Below are 16,714 nucleotides of genomic sequence, written 5' to 3' on the forward strand. Positions count from 1 at the left end.
CTCAAAATGACATACCTCATGGAACACAGTACTTAGATAGAGCCACATGCCAGATGTTGCTGATCACTAGTGAAGGCAGAGATTCTGCTCTTTCTAGTCTCATTGGAGAGGACAGACAGCAGGACTGGATTGGCGAGGCCATTGCTCTTCAGGACCACTGAGGAACTGCCTGAATCTCTGTCACACAATAACAAGGTAGAGTTACAACCTCGACCAAGTCCTGATTCTGTATACTCCCTATCACTCTGGACAAAACAGTTCAAAGGTCTCTCCACCTACACTACTGCACTCCCCGCAGCATCCTGCAAGACATCCGTTCCCTCTCCCTCTCTATCAGCCTCCCTGGATAGAGGGTGCCCCTCGGCTGCTTTTATGAGCCAGTTGTTGGTGGGACAGAAGATCATGTCTGAGAACCTTCGGCTCCCCTCCTTCCAGGTGCAGGCCCCCGGCGACTGGGAGACCCAGGATGGCGACCCAGGATTGGGAGCCTCCGCCTCGGGAGACAAAGTTGAGGTACCCACCGGGGATGGTGACCCTTCCGCCCTCTCCGGTTCCGCCACTCCGTCCCTCCGCCGCAAGCGCTTCAAGATGCGACGCATGAAGAACGTGCAGAGCGAGAGCAGTGTGACCCCGGCTGTGTCTGTGGCGGCTGCCACGAGGTCAGAGGTCATGAGTAAGGGCCATGGGTCACGCTCCTTCTCAGGGGCCATGGAGTACCTTCAGCTGCCGTCCATCGAGATAACGCCAATCAGTGACGAGGACGCGGCAGCCACCTGGTCCAACTGCTCCACACCCAGCGCTTCGCCGCGACGCAAGCGCTTCCTGCTACACCGTTGGCTGAACGTGCGAGAGAGGAAGGAGCACAGCAGTGAGAGCAGGTCTGTATAGAAGCTCCATCTGAAGTTACCTCTAGGATTAGCTTCCCCTCCCCAATCCTAACCTTAACCATTAGTGGGAAAAATGCAAAATTTACCTAAGATCAGGAACTAGGGGAAACTTCAACCTACTGCCAGGCAATCACATAACAAATGAGGGTAGTCCCCAAGTGTTATTAATGTATACAGAAAGAGTGGGTTAACCATTAAGTGTTGTATATAAAGTCGGGCAATCTTACTATTTTTAAGGCATTCTCAAGCATCAAAGTTTAGTCGGAAGTTGGAACCATGTAGAAGTGGAACCATAGAACAAAACAGTCTCCGTATGACCAGAAAAAGTATAAATACACACTAAGTGAAAGGTATGATTAGAGTTGGAGTTGCCTTTGTCCATATCATATTCTATCACTTTATGAAGACAAGCCCTGGTCTGTAGAGTTGCTGGGATGTAGTTTGTTTTTGTCTTTGTGTATGAGATTGGTCGTGAAAAAATCTCGAAGAGAAATATAGTTTGTTGATTTAAACGACCTTTATCACTTTTCACTCGAACAAGCCCTTAATAGGGATTAGTGACACGAAAGGTCAGAGTGCAACTAGAGTTTCAAGTCCTCAGTGGGCCCCTATTTGTTCATTGAAACTCCATCCCAGGTTTCTGTGATCTAGTAGACTTCGTTTGCACATGCATCCTAATTCTCATATTTTTTGCCACTAATTGGTCTTTTGACCAATCACTTTAGATCTTTTCACATTAGATCTTTTCACATTAGCTCTTTTTCAGAGCATATCTGATTGGTCGAAAGACCAATTCGTGAAAGAAATCAGAATTAGGGTGCCTGTCTAAACGTAGCCATAGACACCAGCTGGTGACGTTCCAGTCTGTTCTATAAACAAGTTATTTTTAACCCCAAGCTTACCTTCACTCCGAATAGGCTCCTTGGAATGTTACATAAGCCACAGTGCTGAGTATGAATTGTCCTACACATTATAAATAAAACCAGCCCCATGCTATTTATCATCAAACAACAGGAAATGCAGGAATGTACTTAAGAATATGGATACAAATGTTGAATACATACAAATGCCCTTACTGACAGAGTTTGGTCTTCAGTGAATGTAGATGTTATGCACTGCGCTGCCATAATACATAGTTTAAGCAATAAATAATTTGAATATGACTTAATAATTAATAAATACATGTTATATTTATTCAAATGTGGGTGTATGTTCACTATTGGAAGTTGATGTTTTGGCCTTATACATATTTGATGAGCATAATGTTTATTTCTAGAAGTTGCCTGGTGTTTGTTACTAGCTTCGTCTAGGTTGGAAGAAGTGAGAGAATGCATATTTGAGTCTTATGAGGAGTATTGACTACTATGGTATTGTCCCTGGCTGTTCAGTACTTTCAAATATGTATGATTTGTACCACTTGTAACATTGGTTCTACTGTGATGATAGTTGGAAGACTGGTGAACATTAATCTCGGCACAGGTTGGCATTTTTTGGGATGACTCATGTAGTGGAGGCAGCTCTACAGGGTAGTCACTCAGATAATCAAATCAGATTTTAAACCTAACCTTAACCACACTGCTAGCCTTATTATGCCTAACCATGACCTTAATTTAAGACCAAAGAGATAATTTTACAATACATATAGCCAATTCTGACTTTGCCGCTGGCCCATCTAGTGGAAATCGCTCAGCTCTGCTGTCACTCTCCGGCCTCTATGTCATCAGGCTGCTGATTATCCCGCACACTTGTCACCATCGTCTCGTGCACCTGCGCCTCATGACTCTCACCTGGACTCCATCACCTCCTTGATTATCTTCCCTATATCTGTCACTCCCCTTGGTTATTTCCTTAGGTGTTATTGACTCTGTTTTCATGTCGGTGTGTTGTTTTATTGTTTCATTTATTTATTAAAACACTCACTCCCAGAACTTGCTTCCCTATTCTCAACGCACTAGTTACATCTGCTAAAGGTACTGTCTACATCCCAAATGACACCCTATTACCTATGTTGTGCTCTACTTTTGGGGCCCATAGGGTTCTGGTCAAAAGTAGTGCACTATATATAGGGAATAGGGTGCCATTTGAGACGTAACCCATGTAAAAGTGCCAGGGGACAGTACTGGAAGGAGTTACGTGGCTATATTAAATATTCTCAACCAACACTGCTTTGTGAAGACCTGGGTCAAAAGTAGTGCATTATATAGGGAATAGGGTGCCATTTGAAACGCAACTCTGATTTGCTAAATATAAAACAGTACTGCTGCTTACATATCCCAGCCAGCCTTTAGTTTCCGGTGCTCTGACACACAGCCTGGATGGCAGACTGTTTCTGCACCCACGCCTTGTTGTTGTCATGGCAAGTCTTGCCAAGTTGGCTATTGCAGAAACAGACTGGCTCCCAGGCTGCTCTGACGGTATATTAGTTGCTGCGGGAGGTGGCACTTTTTCTTTGTCTCACTCTTTCTAGTGGTACATGTGAGGCAGATTGTAGTCGTGCCACTCTTGGTTATGTGAAGAGGCCTATTCAACAAATGGAGGCTTGTCTTTTGTTTTTGTCTTTGGATACCCCTTCACGGAAAACAGCTCACTGTATTTGCATAAATGTTGCTGCCTTATAACTGGCAACAATGCAAGGAAGACTTTCAATAGGACAAATTATAGCTTCCAGTGACAAGACGACCAGAGACACAGTATATGTCTCTACAGGCCAGTTTCCCGGACACAGATTCATCCTAGTTATAGACTAGAAACAAGACATAGCTATTTACGACTATGATTAGTCAAATCACATTAAGGAACGACTCCTGGCCTTACCATAACATATTTACCCTCATTGTTGACAAAGTCAAATCAAATGTTATTTGTGACATGCGCCGAATACAACACCTTACTGTGAAATGCTTACTTACAAGCTCTTAACCAACAATGCAGTTTTAAGAAAATAGAGTTAAGAAAAGATTTACTAATAAACTAAAGTAAAAAAAATATATATAAAAAGTAATACAATAAAATAACAAATTGTCTGTGCTGCTCTCTAGTGGGGGCTTCTATCTTTTTTTCTGTCTGTTTACTGTCTGGTTTACTGTCCGTTTTTTAAACTTTGGTTTTATGAGTTTGACATTTGACATTGTGTGTTGTCTAAGTAATCAGATTGTCCTATTTGCTTTGGGATTTTGGGGAATTTGCTTAAATACCTTTTGTGGGACTTTTTTAAATTAATAATATACACTACCGTTAAGTTTGGGGTCACTTAGAAATGTCCTTGTTTTTTAAAGAAAAGCACATTTTGTTGTCTGTTAAAATAACAAAATTGATCATAAATACAGTGTAGACATTGTTAATGTTAAACTGTGTTCTGATTAAAGAAGCAATAAAACTGGCCTTCTTTAGAATGGTTGAGTATCTGGAGAATCAGCATTTGTGGGTTTGATTACAGGCTCAAAATGGCCAGAAATTAAGAACACATTGAACACACACAGAGATCTCTGGTTGCATGTGGTAAACTACACCTAACACTGTCTCTCTGTGGTGTGTGTCCTCAGCAGGGAGAGCAGCCTACAACACACATTACACCTAACACTGTCTCTCTGTGGTGTGTTTCCTCAGCAGGGAGAGCAGCCTACAACACACATTACACCTAACACTGTCTCTCTGTGGTGTGTTTCCCCAGCAGGGAGAGCAGCCTACAACACACATTACACCTAACACTGTCTCTCTGTGGTGTGTTTCCTCAGCAGGGAGAGCAGCCTACAACACACATTACACCTAACACTGTCTCTCTGTGGTGTGTTTCCCCAGCAGGGAGAGCAGCCTACAACACACATTACACCTAACACTGTCTCTCTGTGGTGTGTTTCCTCAGCAGGGAGAGCAGCCTACAACACACATTACACCTAACACTGTCTCTCTGTGGTGTGTTTCCCCAGCAGGGAGAGCAGCCTACAACACACATTACACCTAACACTGTCTCTCTGTGGTGTGTTTCCTCAGCAGGGAGAGCAGCCTACAACACACATTACACCTAACACTGTCTCTCTGTGGTGTGTTTCCCCAGCAGGGAGAGCAGCCTACAAAGCAGCCATGAGGAGGACTCTGCTCACTTCTTGACCCCTCATTGCCGGGAGGAGAGGTGTGTAGCGTGTTCGTATTTGTGTGCCTGGGGGTGTGTGTGTGACTTGCGTGCATATGCATGTTCAAAAAAAGACAATGAGAGAGCAAATAAAAATGGTATGTATTGCTCATAAAGACTTTTGGAAGACGTTGTGTTTTTAATGTATCGCTTATCAGCCAACTTAACCCAACTTGCTAGCATGCAAAGAGATGCCGGGGCAGCAGGGTAGTCTAGCGGTTAGAGTGTTAGACTAGTAACCGGAAGGTTGCAAGTTCAAACCCCCGAGCTGACAAGGTACAAGGTACGTTCTGCCCCTGAACAGGCAGTTAGCCCACAGGCCGTCATTGAAAATAAGAATTTGTTCTTAACTGACTTGCCTAGTTAAATAAAGGTAAAATAAAAAATTATGGTCTGTGAAGTACCTGCATTGTTCTGATAATTCCACTAGATGGCAGTGCTGCTACACAGGAGGACTGCTACACAGTAGTGCAGATTTAGAGTCAATTAGAGAGAGGGGAAAATGTGCATGACCAAGTGTGAGAGAGAGGGAGAAGGGAAGTCCCCCTGACTGTTTTAAAGAGGGGTGTTCAATTCACAAGTGTTAAATTGGAGGTGTTAAGTTGCTTTGAAATAAATTGGAACACAGGAATGTCTTCTGGGCTTGACCACCAGGAGGCTGTTCACACTACAACACAGTATCAGAGAATTTCCCCTAGTCTCCTTCTCTCTACAACACTGTCTCATAGAATCTCCCCTAATCTCCAGCTCCTAACTGGTGAGGTTGAATACACTTGACTAAAGGGCTCTACACAGTCTACACCAGGGGTACTCAACTACTATTTGAGAAGGTCCAGTGACACAAATGTCTTAGGTGGCAAAGGTCAGGATGGATATCGTCCTTTATCGGCTCTGTGGTACAGCATAGTAACAAGCATAGTCGTCTATGACTTAGGAAACATGTATTACTTAGTCTCATTTAATATATGTTTCCTAAGAATTTGAATTAATTACAACTTATTTATTTTGAATGTAAACATGTGCAACATGCATCAACATTGCCGAAGAACAAAAGTGGTTGCATAATTGTCTATGCAAAAAGTGTGCTGTGAACCAATGTATATGGGCCTTGACACAAATGGAGTGAGAGCAACTCTGAGACACTGGTGCAGGTGTTCATTGTGAACCTGGTGCAGTATTTGATTTTAACAAAGTTCATTGTGGAGAAGCCTGATTCACAGCTGTATGTGGAGCCAAACATTGTCAGGATGTACAGTACCAGTCAAAAGTTTGGATACCTACTCATTTTTCTTTATTTTTGACTATTTTCTACATTGTATAATAATAGAGAAGACATCAAAACTATGAAATAACACATCTAAATATATTTTATATTTGAGATTCTTCAAAGTAGCCAGCCTTTGCCATGATGACAGCTTTGCACACTTTGGTAAAAGACCTAGTCAATATTATGGCAAGAACAGCTCAAATAAGCCAAGAGAAATGACAGTCCATCATTACTTTAAGACATGAAGGTCAGTCAATGAGGAAAATGTCAAGAACATTGAACGTTTATTCAAGTTCAGTCGCAAAAACCAGCAAGGGCTATGATGAAACTGGCTCTCATGAGGACCACCACAGGAAAGCAAGAACAAGAGTTAACTCTGCTGCAGAGGATAAATTCATTAGAGTTACCAGCCTCAGAAATTGTAGCCCAAATAAATGCTTCACAGAGTTCAAGTAACAGACACATCTCAGCATCAACTGTTCAGAGGAGACTGTGTGAATCAGGCCTTCATGGTTCAATTGCTTCAGAGAAACCACTACTAGAAGACACTTGCTTGGGCCAAGAAACACAAGCAATGGACATTAGATAGTGGAAATCTGTCCTTTGGTCTGATGAATCCAAATTTGAGATGTGTCTTTGTGATATGCACATTAGGTGAACGGATGATCTCTGCATGTGTGGTTCCCACCGTGAAGCACGGAGGAGGAGGTGTGATGGTGCTTTGCTGGTGCTACTGTTAGTGATTTATTTAGAATTCAAGGCAGACTTAACCAGCATGACTATCACAGCATTCTGCAGCGATACGCCATCCCATCTGGTTTGCGCTTAGTGGGACTATGATTTGTTTTTCAACAGGACAATGACCCAACACACCTTCAGGCTGTGTAAGGGCTATTTGACCAATAAGGAGAGTGATGGAGTGCTGGATCAGGTGACCTGGCCTCCACAATCACCCAACCTCAACCCAATTGAGATGGTTTGGCATGGTTGAGAGAATGCCAAGAGTGTATAAAGCTGTCATCAATGAAAAGGATGGCTACCTTGAAGAATCTAAAATATATTTTGATTTGTTAACACTTTTTGGTTACTACGTGATTCCATATGAAGATGTGTTTTGCTTCTTCTGACAACTCTGTCACATTTGTGACCAAGAAGAACTTGCGTAGACTGTGTAGAGCCCTTAATAAAGGGACTCGTGTTCATTAGGGCACACCATAGCCAAACATTTCAAAACACTTTTTACTCTTGGCACCAGCTGTGGCAAGAACACACTATTAATTTGTGTCAAAGGAGGACATATAATGGTGTAACATCTCCTCTGCAAGCTTTCAGGTGTTGCAAGCTTGCCTTGAACTGGTATACCCTCTCCCATGAAGGCGTATCACATGCCCCCTCAGTCCCCTGATTCGGGGTGCCTCCGAGCTCGAGGGGCCTTTGCTCACCTCACACATTTTTTTTTACAACCTGTACAAATGTACATCACAATAAATTAAGCTATTTAGAATTAGAAATAGATTTAGCACTTTTGGGACTATTCCATTGAACTCGGCTCTAAAAAAAAACTTCAAAGGTTCTAACCCACCCACTTGAAATACACATCCACTCCTCAGGTCATTTTGACCATTGCCAACATCACAGTGTGCCAGTGTACAGTAACAGAGCCCCCCAAGAAACATTTTTTCCAGATGCCCCAAACAATAGGAAAGGGGATTCATCAGAGAAAATGACTTTACCCCAGTCCTCAGCAGTCCAATCCCTGTACCTTTTGCAGAATATCAGTCTGTCCCTGATGTTTTTCCTGGATAGAAGTGGTTCATTGCTGCCCTTCTTGACACCAGGCCATCCTCCAAAATTCTTTGCCTCACTGTGCGTGCAGATGCACTCACACCTGCTTGCTGCCATTCCTGAGCAAGCTCTTTACTGGTGGTGCCCTGATCCCGCAGCTGAATAAACTTTAGGAGACGTTCCTGGCGCTTGCTGGACTTTCTTGGGCGCCCTGAAGCCTTCTTCACAACAATTAAACCGCTCTCCTTGAAGTTCTTGATGATCCGATAAATGGTTGATTTAGGTGCAATCTTACTGGCAGCAATATCCTTGCCTGTGAAGCACATTTTGTGCAAAGCAATGATGACGGCACGTGTTTCCTTGCAGGTAACCGTGGTTGACAGAGGAAGAACAATGATTCCAAGCACCACCCTCCTTTTGAAGCTTCCAGTCTGTTATTCAAACTCAATCCGCATGGCCGAGTGATCTCCAGCCTTGTCCTCGTCAACACTCACACCTGTGTTAACGAGAGAATCACTGACATGGTGTCAGCTGGTCCTTTTGTGGCAGGGCTGAAATGCAGTGGAAATGTTTTTTAGGGATTCAGTTCATTTGCATGGCAAAGAGGGACTTTGCAATTAATTGCAATTCATCTGATCACTCTTCATAACATTCTGGAGTATATGCAAATTGCCATCATACAAACTGAGGCAGCAGACTTTGTGAAAATTTATATTTGTGTAATTCTCAAAACTTTTGGCCACGACTGTATATCTAACCAGACAGGTATCACTCAGAGGCTCACTAACAGACCCCTGGCACACCGATGCATTTATTTATGGCCACTTTCCACCTTAATGATTTATGACCCTGCAAATGTGGTCACGTCTGCACTTTTGCTTCCCCTGAAGGTGTTTTTCACAGCTGCCCGGAAGACTGTGTGTGCATGTGTGTGTGTGAGATGTCAGAGAAAGCGTGTGTGACTCTAGCGCTGGGCGATACGGCCAAAATATCATATCATATGGTATTTTTCCCATTATTGACATTATTTGATGTTTTATTTTTTGGAATAATTAAAGTTCTATATTTGCTTTATGAGTAGTGCGTGACCCTAGGGTGGCAACACATACATTCTAAGTGAATTCAACGGGTCTTTCTCCTTTTGGATTGTTTTATACTGTTCAACTTCAATTTAAAATTATTTCCTGCATTAACATCAATTTCTGCATTTCCTGCACTCATTTGAGTTCATTCCATACTGCCCATATCTGGGCAAAAATACTAGGCCTTATTTTTAACCAAATGTTGCAATTGCGATTTAGATCAATACACTGAAATTTGGAATCATGGAAATAGAATGTTTATTATAATTCTATAGTTAGAATATAAATAATAGTGGGTACTTTGAATACAGTGTTGTGTGACATGACAACGAATGAAAATGCCATGGACGAGTTATTGTGACAGGGTAGGAACCAAATTGACGTTCAGTGTTTCCTAGGGGACACTATAATCTTTAGCTACATTAAATCTGTATTCATATAGCCAACATATTCATGCTTCGCCTTTTCCTCTTTGATTTAGAAGATACTGTTGTACAAACAACATGCTGATTTAGGCCTCCACCAGGACTGATATCAGGCTGTAGTAGGTAGCTACGTTTGCTCTGACTCAGTACTTTTATTAGCTAGCCAGCTAACTAGCGATGAGCATTAGTGGCTAACACGATTTAGCTTAACTTGCTAAGAAAATACGAACTAGCTGTTTGCAGATGTAAGAAGCACAAACTAATATTGTAATTATAGAACGCTTATGGATTTAAATTAAGATTAAAGTGGAAACAACATCGTTGTCATCAACATTGTCTAGTGGTCAAGCAACAACAAATGCGCTCCTTGAGTGACGGAATGGGACTAGGTCTGTGTGGAAAGCGGAGAGGGATGACTCAAGTAGCGGAGTAAACTATAAAAATGGACGTTACACATGGCGTATCACAGTTAACAAACCAAACATTCAAATACCGTTATAGAAGGTAAAGTAAAAACCCAAGCTGGTCCGTGCACAAGTACCGGTGTATAGTAAAATATGGTATACCGCCCAGTCCTATGTGACTCGTAATTATGTTCTGGCTGTGCACCTGTCTTACGGTGTAAAACAGTGACTAGCTGCTACAGTGTTTGGACTGAGTCTAGTTACTCATCTCCGATATATTCAGACACTGCCCAAGACATGAATTTGATTTGAATGCGTACTTGTTGGCGGACATTTGAATACGTTTGTAACCCAGGTCTGGGTTAACCTTAACCATGAGTGAGGAAAATGCAAAACTGACACAAGATCAGCATCTAGGTAGAGCTTTATCCTACACCTTCAAATTAAGCTTTATTTATACAGCACATTTAAGACATGGAATGCAACGCAATGTGCTTTACAAGAAGAAAATAATAAAAACAATAAATTAAAGCTGAAATATTTACTACACAACAAACACAAGACTATCACACTGCAGGGAAGAGCACTCTAGGTGTCTACCTTCCTTGCACCCAGCACAGCGGACTGTAGCCAGATATACAGGGTATCATAGTACAGTACGATACACCAGCAGAGCTGAACAGAGCAGGTGAGGAGAGGAACAAGACTGTGAAGCCTGGAAAGTGGGTCACCTTGAAGAGGGGGGATATGAGAGTGAGTGAAAGAGGGATAGAAATAGTAGGGGACTGAGTGTGTGAAAGCGATTGGGCTGATTTTCACCATAGTCCAGAGTGGCCAGCTTGGTCAGATGTCCTGCAGCCTGGGAGTCAGTTAGGGCTGTCACCTGCGGGTGACCTCAATGAGGAGGAGACTGGCCCTCTACAGGGTCAAGTGAGTAGCACTGACCTCACTCACTCTCTCTGTTGTTGGACTCTCTGTTTCTCAACTCCCCACAGGACATGCCCATTTTATATCCAGCCCAGCACTAATCTACCAGATTCAACTAATCGAGCACTTGATGGTCAGTGGATGAGTTGAAACCAGTGGGTTAGTGCTGGGCTGGATCAAAAATGTGCGTTGTGAGGGGACCCAGCTTGGAGTTGAGGAACGTTGATTTGGAGCACATAGTGGCTTTGTTCAGAGAAAACTGATGCTTAATGTATGTCCACATTCCTTTGTGCCATGTACTCCTATATTATATTGTTCTTGATGAGGTCAATATACGTTTTTGAGTTGCTATTGCCCCTTGGAAACTGTTGGCACAAAGACGTGTGGTGCCTGGTATCGTTTGATTTTATTGATGCATGGTTTTACTATGTACAATACACCAAGGTTTAGGTGTGGGCTGCAAAGCTGTTTGAATCTGAATGAACAGGTTCATATTAGCTCATGGTTGTTGTTATTGACTCGTATTGTTGTACAATGAACCAAAATATAAACGCAACATGCAACCATTTTAAAAATGTTATGGAGTTCTAGTTCATATAAGAAAATCAGTCAATTGAATTAATCTATGGATTTCACATGACTGGGAATACAGATCTACATCTGTTGGTCACAGATCCCTTAAAAAAAAGGTAGGGGTTTGGATCAGAAAACCAGTTAGTATTTGGTGTAACCACCATTTGCCTTATGCAGCGCGACACGTCTCCTTTGCATAGAGTTGATCTCGTCGTAGATTGTGCCCTGGAATGTTGTCCCACTCCTCTTCAATGGCTGTTCGAAGTTGCTGAATCTTGGTGGTACCTGGATCACGCTGTCGATCCAGAATATCCCAAACATGCTCTATGGTTGACATGTCCTGGTGAGTATGCGGGCCATGGAAGAACTGGGACATTTGCAGCTTCCCTGAGTTGGTTTCTAACAGTTTGTGCAGAAATTCTTTGATTGTGCAAACCCACAGTTTCACCAGCTGTCCGGGTGGCTGGTGTCAGATGACACTGCAGGTGTAGAAGCTGGATCTGGAGGTCCTGGGCTGGCGTGGTTACAGGTTAGACATACTGCCAAATTCTCTAAGACAATGTTTATGGTAGAAAAAATGAACATTCAATTCTCTGGCAACAGCTCTTGTGGACATTCCTGCAGTCAGCATGCCAATCACACATGCCCTCAAAACTTGAGACACCTGTAGCATTGTGCTGTGTGACAAAACTTCACATTTTAGAGTAGCTTTTATTTTCAACAGCACAAGGTGCACCTGTGTAATGATCATGCTGTTTAATCAGCTTCTTGATAATGCCACACCTGTCAGGTGGATGGATTATCTTGGAAAGGCGAAATGCTCACTAACATGGATGAAAACAAATTTGTGTGCAACATTTGAGAGAAATAAGCTTTATTTGCGTACATTATGGAACATTTCTGGGATCTTTAATTTCAGCTGATAAAACATGGGTCCAACACTTTACATGTTGCGTTTATATTTTTGTTCAGTGTGTACAGACCCCTTGACTTTTTCTACATTTTGTTACATTGCAGCCTTATTCTAAAATAGATTAAATCATTGTTTTCCCTCACCAATCTACAAACAAAGGTTTTTAAACATTTTTTAAACCCTTTACTGAGTACTTTGTTGAAGCACCTTTGGCAGCGATTACAGCTTCAGGCTTTTTGGCAATGACGCTACAAGCTTGGTACACCTGTATTTGGGGAGTTTCTCCCATTTTCTGCAGATCCTCTCAAGATCTGTCAGGTTGGATGGGGACAGGTATTTTCAGGTCTCTCCAGAGATGTTTGATCGGGTTCAAGTCCGGGCTCTGGCTGGCCCACTCCATGACATTCAGAGACTTGTCCCGAAGCCACTCCAATGTTGTCTTAGCTGCGTGCTTAGGGTCATTGTCCTGTTGAAAGGTGAACCTTCGCCCTAGTCTGGGGTCATGAGTGCTTTGGAGCAGATTTTCATCAAGGATCTTTTCAATAAAATAAAACGTTATTTGTCACATGCGCCGAACACAACAGGTGTAAACCTAACTGAAATGCTTACTTTACAAGCCCTTAACCAACAATGCAGTTTTAAGAAAATACCCCACCACACCCAAAAAGTAAGAGATAAGAATAATAAATAATTAAAGAGCAGCAGTAAAAAACAATCGCGGGGCTATATACAGGAGGTACAGAGTCAATGTGTCAATGTGTGGGGGCACCGGTGTCGAGGTAATTATGTACATGTAGGTAGAGTTATTAAAGTGGCTATGCATAGATAATAACAGCGTAGCAGCAGCGTAAGGGGGGGGCAATGCAAATAGTCTGGGTAGCCATTTGGTCAGCTGTTCAGGAGTCTTATGATTTGGGGGTAGAAGCTGTTTAGAAGGTCTTGGACCGAGACTTGGCTCTCCGGTACCGCTTGCCATGCGGTAGCAGAGAGAACAGTCTATGACTAGGGTGGCTGGAGTCTTTGACAATTTTCAGGACCTTCCTCTGACACCGCATGGTATAGAGGTCCTGGATGGCAGGAAGCTTGGCCACTGCCGTACACACTACCCTCTGTAGTGCCTTGCGATCGGAGGCGGAGCAGTTGCCATACCGGCAGTGATGCAACCCGTCAGGATGCTCTCAATGGTGCAGCTGTAAAACCTTTTGAGGATCTGATGGCCAAATCCTTTCATTCTCCTGACGAGGAGTAGTTTTTGTCGTGCCCTCTTCACGACTGTCTTGGTGTGCTTGGACCATGTTATTTTTTGGGTGATGTGGATACCAAGGAACTTGAAGCTCTCAACCTACTCCACTACAGCCCCGTCAATGAGAATGGGGGCGTGCTCGGTCCTCTTTTTCCCGTAGTCCACAATCATCTCCTTTGTCTTGATCACGTTGAGGGAGAGGTTGTTGTCATTGCACCACATGTCAGGTCTCTGACCTCCCTATAGGCTGTCTCATCATTGTCAGTGATCAGGCCTACCAGTGAGCAAACTTAATGATGGTGTTGGTTGTGCCTGGACGTGCAGTCATGAGTTAACAGGGAGTACAGGAGGGGACTGAGCATAAACCCCTGAGGGTCCCCCTTGTTGAGAATCAGCGTGGTGGATGTGTTGTTACCTACCCTTACCACCTGGGGGCAGCCCGTCAGGAAGTCGAGGATCCAGTTGCAGAGGGAGGTGTTTAGTCCCAGGGTCCTTAGTTTCGTGATGAGCTTTGAGGGCACTAGGGTGTTGAACGCTAAGCTGTAGTCAATGAATAGCATTCTCACATAGGTGTTCCTTTTGTCCAGGTGGGAAAGGGTAGAGCGTGATCACACAGTCGTCCAGAACAGCTGATGCTCTGATGCATGTTTCAGTGTTACTTGCCTCAAAGAGAGCATATAAGTTATTTAGCTCGTCTGGTAGGCTTGTGTTACTGGGCAGCTCTCAGCTGTGCTTCCCTTTGTAGTCTGTAATAGTTTGCGCTGCCACATCCAACTAGTGTCGGAGTCGGTGTAGTACAATTCATTCTTATTCCTGTATTGACGCTTTACCTGTTTGATGGTTCTGTCAGAGGGAATAGTGGGATTTCTTATAAACCTTCGGGTTAGCGGGAGCTCTTGTAAGTGGCAACTCTATGCTTTAGCTCAGTGCAAATGTTGCCTGTAATCCATGACTTCTGGTTGGGGTATGTACAGTTGAAGTTGGACGTTTACATACACTTAGGTTGGAGTCATTAAAACAAATTTTTCAACCACTACACTAATTTCTTGTTAACAAACTATAGTTTTTGCAAGTCGGTTAGGACATCTACTTTGTGCATGACACAAGTAATTTTTTGAACAATTGTTTACATACAGATTATTTCACTTATAAATCACTGTATCACAATTCCAGTGGGTCAGAAGTTTACATACACTAAGTTGACTGTGCCTTTAAACAACTTAGAAAATTCCAGAAATTGATGTCATGGCTTTAGAAGCTTCTAACAGGCTAATTGACGTCATTTGAGTCAATTGGAGGTTTACCTGTGGATGTATTTCAAGGCCAACATTCAAACGCAGTGCTTCTTTGCTTGACATCATGGGAAAATCAAAAGAAATCAGCCAAGACCTCAGAAAAAATTGTAGACCTCCACAAGTCTGGTTCATCCTTGGGAGCAATTTCCAAACACCTGAAGGTGCCATGTTCATCTGTACAAACAATAGTACGCAACGATAAACACCATGGGACCACGCAGCAGTCATACCACTCAGGAAAGAAATGTGTTCGGTCTCCTAGAGATTAATGTACTTTGGTGCGAAAAGTGCACATCAATCCCAGAACAACAGCAAAGGACCTTGTGAAGATGTTGGAGGAAACAGGTACAAAAGTATCTATATCCACAGTAAAGCAAGTCCAATATTGACATAACCTGAAAGGCCGCTCAGCAAGGAAGAAGCCACTGCTCCAAAACCACCATAAAAAAGCCAGACTACGATTTGCAACTGCACATGGGGATAAATATACTTTTTGGAGAAATGTCCTCTGGTCTGATGAAACAAAAATAGAACTGTTTGGCCATAATCGCCATCGTTATGTTTGGAGGAAAAAGGGGGATGCTTGCAAGCCAAAGAACCCCATCCCAACCGTGAAGCACAGGGGTGGCAGCATCATGTTGTGGGGGTGCTTTTCTGCAAAAGGAACTGGTGCACTTCACAAAATAGATGGCATCATGAGGTAGGAAAATTATGTGGATATATTGAAGCAACATCTCAAGACAACAGTCAGGAAGTTAAAGCTTGGTCGCAAATGGGTCTTCCAAATGGACAATTACCCCGAAAATACTTCCAAAGTTGTGGCAAAATGGCTTAAGGACAACAAAGTCAAGGTATTGGAGTGGCCATCATAAAGCCCTGACCTCAATCCCATAGAACATTTGTGGGCAGAACTGAAAAGTGTGTGCGAGCAATGAGGCCTTACAAACCTGACTCAGTTACACCAGCTCTGTCAGGAGGAATGGGCCAAAATTCACCCAACTTATTGTGGGAAGCTTGTGGAAGGCTACCCAAAACGTTTGACCCAAATGTAACAATTTAAAGGCAATGCTACCAAATACTAATGGAGTGTATGTAAACTTCTGACCCAGTGGGAATGTGATGAAAGAAATAAAAGCTGAAATAAATATTTCTCTCTACTATTATTCTGACGTTTCACATTCTTAAAATAAAGTGGTTATCCCAACTGACCTAAGACAGCGACTTTTTACTAGGATTAAATGTCAGGAATTGTGAAAAACTGAGTTTAAATGTATTTGGCTATGGTATATGTAAACTTACGATTTAAACTGTACGTACAGTGACTTTGGGAACGACGTCCTTGATGCACTTATTGATAAAGCCAGGGGCTGATGTGGTGTACTCCTCAATGCAATCGGAAGAATCCCGGAACATATTCCAGTCTGTGCTAGCAAAACAGTCCTGTAGTTTAGCATCTGCTTCATCTGACCACTTTTTTTATTGACCAAGTCGCTAGTGCTTCCCGCTTTAATATTAGCTAGCAAGCCAGTCACATTTCTGTGTGGACCTCGCTTTGTGCACAGAAGCATTGTCATGCTGAAACAGGAAAGGGCCTTCCCCAAACTTGGAAAAACCTAATTGTCTAGAATGTCATTGTATGCTGTAGATTTCCCTTCACTGGAACTAAGGGGCCTTGCCCGAACCATGAAAAACCCCAGGCCCCAGAACATTATTCCTCATCCACCAAACTTTACAGTTGGCACTATGCATTGGGGCAGGTAGCGATCTCCTGGCATCCGCCAAAC

The 16,714-nt window shown here is 42.9% G+C and overlaps 1 protein-coding gene across 3 annotated transcripts in view; it reads left to right on the plus strand.

The window, feature by feature from the left end:
* Positions 1-16,714, plus strand: part of gramd1ba (GRAM domain containing 1Ba) — a 110,120-nt gene that overhangs the window by 12,341 nt on the left and 81,065 nt on the right. For all 3 annotated transcript variants that reach the window (XM_020464147.2, XM_020464151.2, XM_020464149.2), the window contains exons 2-3: positions 1-878; positions 4,942-5,016. The exon at positions 1-878 is cut by the window's left edge and continues 222 nt beyond it. In XM_020464147.2, the coding sequence (XP_020319736.1) occupies positions 373-878; positions 4,942-5,016 (581 nt within the window). In that variant the 5' untranslated portion in view covers positions 1-372. The remainder of the gene's footprint in view (positions 879-4,941; positions 5,017-16,714) is intronic.

The sequence above is a fragment of the Oncorhynchus kisutch genome, linkage group LG28, assembly GCF_002021735.2.
Source record: "Oncorhynchus kisutch isolate 150728-3 linkage group LG28, Okis_V2, whole genome shotgun sequence".
NCBI classification, from domain to species: domain Eukaryota; kingdom Metazoa; phylum Chordata; class Actinopteri; order Salmoniformes; family Salmonidae; genus Oncorhynchus; species Oncorhynchus kisutch.